The 6,444-nt window shown below is 39.9% G+C and overlaps 1 protein-coding gene across 1 annotated transcript; it reads left to right on the forward strand.

Annotated features, from left to right (window-relative positions):
* The first annotated feature begins 690 nt into the window (after positions 1–690).
* On the forward strand, positions 691–4,211 carry barx1 (BARX homeobox 1). The gene is made up of 4 exons (XM_041892869.2): positions 691–1,306; positions 2,671–2,962; positions 3,261–3,345; positions 3,513–4,211. Exons 1-4 carry the CDS (start codon positions 1,099–1,101, stop codon positions 3,678–3,680), a joined length of 753 nt encoding a protein of 250 aa, XP_041748803.1. The 5' UTR covers positions 691–1,098; the 3' UTR covers positions 3,681–4,211.
* Positions 4,212–6,444: the final 2,233 nt, after the last annotated feature.

The raw sequence follows: 6,444 nt of genomic DNA on the forward strand, positions 1-6,444 counted from the left end.
GTATGTATGTATGTATGTATGTATGTATGTATGTATGTATGTATGTATGTATGTGTGTATGTATGTATGAGTGAGGGGGGGGTAGAGTGAAAGAGTGGTAGGGAGTCATCTTATTGAAGCAAACAAAGAGATTGATGCTCCTCTGGCCATCAGTGCATATTTCTACACAATTTTGCATTACCTGATTGATTGATGTATTTGGGTGCGTGATTGAATTGCATGTCTTTAAATATATTCCTAAATATATTTAATCAAAATGTTTACTTTCTACAACAAACATTTGTAACATTCATTGTAAATGCATTTCAAAGACGTATATACGCCATGGGCCCTTCAAATGGACCATTTCATACGAGCATTCCTTTCCTTCAACATTGTGCACAATAAATCCCTCCATCTCTCTCTCTCGTTCTTCAATAAATCCCTCCATCTCTCTCTCTCGTTCTTCAATAAATCCCTCCATCTCTCTCTCTCTCTCTCTTTCTTCCTCAGAGTAGGGAGGTAGGCTAATTTGGCCTAACCAAATTTCATAATTTGTTTAAAGAATTCTTTTAGCATGCAAATTCATGTTAATAGATGTTTCCTTCCTCTGGGTTTGAGAGACTGGCTGGTCCAAAGAGAGGAGGGGCGTAGAGGACGGACTCTTATAAGCCTTCAACTGCATATCGTTCCTCAAGCAATAAGCACGGTGATGCTAGCCTACTGGTGTAAACAGCGGTACGCTGCATTAGGCTACTAGAAAATTAAACGTGTTGATGAAACGTTTAGGACGTTTGGTTCAATACTGAATTCTAAAGCAAAATTGGGATTCAGCAGCAAAGAAAAGGTTGGAGAAGTTAGCATTTACGGCGATTACAAGAAGAGGACGCATCGGATTCAGCAACTAACACAGGACTGTTTTTTATTTCAGTGTCAACTTCAGGATGTTATTAACTTCCTTCATCAGAGTGACTTCTTCTCTCCCAGCCTTCTAGAGTAAGGAAGGACGTATTGTTAATGTGAATGCCTGTCTCTACGGTAGAGAGAGACTAAGCCCAAGGAGGAAGAAACAGTAAAGCTTTTATTGCACTCCGTCTCTCCCGCGGACTGAACTGAACCATGCAGCGTCCCTTGGACTTGGGGGCTCACTATTATCCCCCGGAGGCTCACCCCGACCACCGCTCCCACTCACACCGCTACCGAAGCTTTATGATCGAAGAGATTCTCACCGACCACCCGGACCATAAGGTGTCTACCCCAGCAGGGGAGCTGCTCAAGTTCGGAGTACAAGCTCTGCTCTCCGCGCGGCCATACCACAACCACCTGGGTAAGCTGCGATGCTTTTGGTTTAGAGGGAGATGTAGCCCACTCAACTTTATATTCAAAATTACTCCAATGATTATATTGTATTTGCTATTAGTCTTTGTTAGTCTTCTCTTGACGACTGCTTTTGCTTTTCAACTCAAACTACTCGTTCTGTCAGTAGCCTAATTGTCCTTAATGGCGCGCGTAAAACATTGATTTGATGTATCTTTGCATATGATTTACATTCGTTTCCCTGGTATAATTTCTTATACAAAGTGCACAATCTAGGTTATTTTTGTGTGAATGTGTGTAGAATACTAGGCTATAGGGCAGGCCTACCAAGTGTTGCTTTGATGCTTCCCAAAATATGCAATCGACAAAGTAACTCAATATTCACCATACTTTTTTTTGGAAAAACCAGATTACAATTCCATTGGACTTTTAACAAGGTTTCTATATTTTGTCATATAAACTGTAGTCTATCGAAATGTATAGACAAGTTTGACTCATTTGTGAATATTTCCACTCATCGAGCTAATGGTCACACTGGGTCACCAAACTTTAGAAAGGACGATGCGGGCCTGTTTCTGTTCTTGACCTACCGTGTGTCTACAGAGTATTGGGCTGATGTCTATGTCCAATTACCATAGTATTATCCTTTTGTTAAAGCTGTTTACATTGATTGGCCATACGATTTGTAAAACTAGGCCTTGTTTATCGAATACCACTATGTTTTGCATGTCAGCAGTCATGGGCCATACGAATTTGGCTCAGGGAAATTGTGTTGGTGGGGGAGAAAACAGACATATTCAAACATTTCATGAAGTAAATGCATAATAGGTTTGCTTATCAATATTTCAACCAAGTTATTACATTTCTAAATTTTCTGACATTGACTGAATGTATCATTTAATTATTATTAATTACACTATAAAAACTATTATTATAAGCATGATAACAATAAAATAATTACAATTACATTTTACAATTAAATTATTATTATTTGTAGTAGGCCTAGGTTTAGTGTAATATACCTAATACAAATAACGATAATATATGTACTACTACTACTATTATACCACTACTTAAATACTATCATAATAACAAATAAAATAAGAATAGTTCTTATAATTATAGAATAAAATGTTACTGTATTTATTTTAACCTATATTTTGCACCAATTTGTAAGTCGCTCTGGATAAGAGCGTCTGCTAAATGACTTAAATGTAAATGTACATTTTACTAGAAAAATCTGTCATCGTCACGTAGAACCAATTAAGATAATAGCCAAGTGTGTAGCCTATAGGCGTTGTTAAGTTTACTATTTTCGTGTAGGAGTTCAATGGGGGACAATCCAATTTATACGTGAAATTGTTTGACTTACAGTTTTGAAGGCAGACCAATCGGGTATCCTTAAGTTCCCCATGTCGCCACTCTCCTGCTCACTGGGATCACCGTTAGGCTCCGCTCTCCTATCCGGGGCTCCGGGGCTCCACGGCGGCTCAGCCTCCCACCACCTCCCGTTGGACCTCCACCTCAGGAGCAAGCTGGAACACGGCGGAGACTGCAACAGCAAGACCAAGAAGGGCCGCCGGAGCAGGACGGTCTTCACTGAGTTACAGCTCATGGGCCTGGAGAAAAGATTTGAGAAACAGAAGTACCTTTCAACACCAGACAGGTATTTAAATCAATTGAACCGTTCAATTAACCTGATTTATCCCCAGGGGGCAATACTTGCTGTGCGTAACAGTGACTCGCAAATTAGTCAGACATACAACACAACACAATAACATAGGCCTACAATCAGTCATATATCCCCATAAGACTGATGACACGAATGCAAGATATTGACACGAATGCAATATATCTCTTAACATGCTAGATATGGACTCAACTGCTTTTTAATGCAAGATGTGATGTGATATTGGATTGAAATGAAAGGAAATATCTCTAATCTCCGCTTTGTCCCCGTGCAGAATAGATCTGGCTGAGTCTCTGGATCTGAGTCAACTACAAGTCAAGACCTGGTACCAGAACAGACGAATGAAATGGAAGAAAATAGTACGTTCTTATTTCTTATTCTGAACAATATTGACAAGGAGGCGAGTGGTTTTGATAAATAATTATATTAGTTTACTTGTCCATTAACTTGGTTTTATGGTAGGCCTAAACAGTTTAATTGTAGACTATTTAGTAGTTTTAAAACTTGAATTGTTCCAACTTTACAGGTCCTACAAGGAGGAGGATTGGAATCTCCAACCAAACCAAAAGGCCGCCCGAAGAAGAATTCCATCCCCTCGAGCGAGCAGCTTTCGGAGCAGGAGAGGTCTGGAGACGTCGACCGTCAGTCCGACGGTTCCACCTCGTCACATTCAGACACTAACCAAGAGGAATAATAATGTTGGTGCTCCGACTAACTAACAACTCTCTGAAGACGTTCACCAGACGTTCATACAGTCTCCGGGATGCGTAATGGTGGTCGACCGTTGGATCGAAGTACCTTTGCCCTTGACTTCGAATGTTTTGGCACTTACATACAGAGAGACTGATGTTGGCCTCCCGTAGAAGAGGCGGAACTCTATTTTTTATTACTAGTATCGTTCTTCAGACACTTCCTCCTTGGGACGAGGTTACTTTTCGTATGATATTGTCACGTCTTCTTTCGTAATCAATGTGTTCTCAATACCTATGCTTCCACCGCGTCACGCCGAACTAACCGTTATGGAGCGGTAGTGGAGGGGAGGAAGGGACAGAGACGCACACATCGAGCAGTAGGTCCACTTTTTCATTGCCTCCATTCAAAGGACCCACTTTACACACACTTCTTCTGATCTGTTCTGCCTTTGTTTTGCATATTTACATGATTTATGAAGCTATGTTTTTATTATAAGGACATTGTTGGATGTAATTAAATATTTTTCCACTTACACTTAATCGTTCTTTTATTTTTTTTATAGAAAGGAAATTAGACCAAATTTTATATTTCCTGCAATCACATGAGAATGTTGATGTTGTTGGCAGCTGGGAGGTCATTTTACCCCCAAAGCATTTCCATTCACCTACACTTATGGTTTCGTATCTCTCGGCTTTATTCTGTTCCAGCGCTGTGATGTAAAATCGTTTACTTGTAACATTTTATCAGTGCTACAAGTTATTGGTAGGTAGGCCTAACATTACGCACAATTCTGCATGATATGGAGCTCTGGGTTGAGTTGAACGAAAACGAAATGTAACGACCAAAACGAAATAGGAATGCTCAATAATATGACTTTTTGGTAATTTGACACAAGCAGGCTAACGCCACACAACATAGGCAGCTTCTCGGTTCTTCAATGTGAAGACTCATAACTGCTACTGTAGGCCTAAAGGCAAATACAATATTATAATAATTAGTGCTGCCACTCAAAATGCAAATGGTACTGTCATGTTACAAATATTGCAAACATAATGATCTAATCACACGTATTTAATTAAGAAACAAATAACCATTCTGGTTAAATTACATCTCAACTAAATGCTGGCCTTTAGGCTCGGAGGCCATTGTAATTCACTTTCAACAATGGTGTCACCAACAAACTTTTAAATGGGAATAGTGCAGGTATGCGTGAAGAACGCTCTACAACATGTGTCGTTTTTGCCGAATAGTATCTTCTCTCTCATATTCCCAATTGGCCTGATTCAGACATAGGAAATGTATGCCTTTCCTACCTATTTCTCAGTAGTTGATATTCAAGACATACCTTATGAAGGTGTGTAATTGGCTTTGCAGGCGAGGTTTAGCTCAGTTGGTAGAGCATGGCACTTGCAACGCCAGGGTTGTGGGTTCGCTTCCCACGGGGGGCCAGTATGGAAGAAAAATAAGTCGCTCTGGATAAGAGCGTCTGCTAAATGTGGTTCTCTTGCTCGCACTGAATACATTTATATTAAACCGCTGAAAACCCTGCCACTTGCTAGCCAATATATTTTCTTGTGGAGTTTTCATTCAATAAGGTTTTCAGTACATTTATCGTAATCCATCCCAATAAATTTGGTGTACCTTTAATTTGAATTAGCTCTACAGACTCACTAGAATACATTGAGGGAACGGTTCAGAATATTAGGGATCAATGAAAGAAAGCCGTGCATATTCTTAATATAATTTAATATGCCATTTAGCAGACGCTTTTATCCAAAGCGATTTACAGTCATTTGCGCATACATTTTTACGTATGGGTGGTCCCGGGGATCGAACCCATTGTCGCCAGCGTTACAAGCGCCATGCTCTACCAGCTGAGCTACAGAGGACCAACCTGTATCTTCTTCTCCTTTTCAGCAGCAATTAGTAGATTAAAAAATACTCTGATCTTGTATATTATGGGGGGAGTGTTTATGAATAATAAAAACTGGATTGGAGAGCCTTTATGCACGAAATATATTGGTGAATCAAAAATACCATGGTTTAATTCAGCCTGAAAGTTGCCATATTTAATTGTTCAATCCATGAAATATTGGAAGGTGAGAAAAGTGTCCAATAGGGATTGACCAGTAGTCCTAATCTCCCTAATAATCCCCACTAATCATGGAACTGTGATGCCAATGGTCCAGTCGTGGACCGTGCTCCAGGCTGTATGGTCTGCGTTCCATAATGATTCAAATTGGGTACATGTCCCAAATGATTGCACAAGTTGTAATACGTTAGCCTAATATGAGCCACTATTGCATTATTATCATTAATTAATTAATATCAATTTGTAAATTACAGTGCATGGGGAATGGTGTTATTTCTATCAGAAAAAAAATAAAACAGATGCTTTTCCAACTTGGAACCCACAGGTTGCTCAACCTTATTCATCGTTTCTCCTCGCATTTAAATGTGATGGAATTATGAGGGAATTAAATCAAGGTCAGAATACGGTGTATCTGTAGAAACACCTCCGCCACGCCTTCATTTATTTGATTCCCACCCCAAACGAATAGCGGGTGAATAGCATGCTATTCTCGTGCTTTATTCGTCAGAATATGCGTAGAGAGAAAAGTGCATAAAAGAGGAATTATGTTCTATTTATGCCCGCCTAACTAGGGTCGGAATTCCCCCCAATAAGAATAATCATCGATGTGCCGCAGCAGAGAGCCAGTGTTCCGGGGCATGTTCCTGACCAGGTTGCTGACCAGGTTGCTGAC

Source organism: Coregonus clupeaformis, chromosome 12 (assembly GCF_020615455.1).
Source record: "Coregonus clupeaformis isolate EN_2021a chromosome 12, ASM2061545v1, whole genome shotgun sequence".
NCBI lineage: Eukaryota > Metazoa > Chordata > Actinopteri > Salmoniformes > Salmonidae > Coregonus > Coregonus clupeaformis.

Coding starts and splice junctions, on each gene's coding strand:
- barx1 (XM_041892869.2), top strand. CDS start 1,099: ATGCAGCGTCCCTTGGACTTGGGGGCTCACTATTATCCCCCGGAGGCT. Junction 2,963..3,260: donor TACCTTTCAACACCAGACAG/GTATTTAAATCA, acceptor GTCCCCGTGCAG/AATAGATCTGGCTGAGTCTC. Junction 3,346..3,512: donor GAATGAAATGGAAGAAAATA/GTACGTTCTTAT, acceptor CCAACTTTACAG/GTCCTACAAGGAGGAGGATT.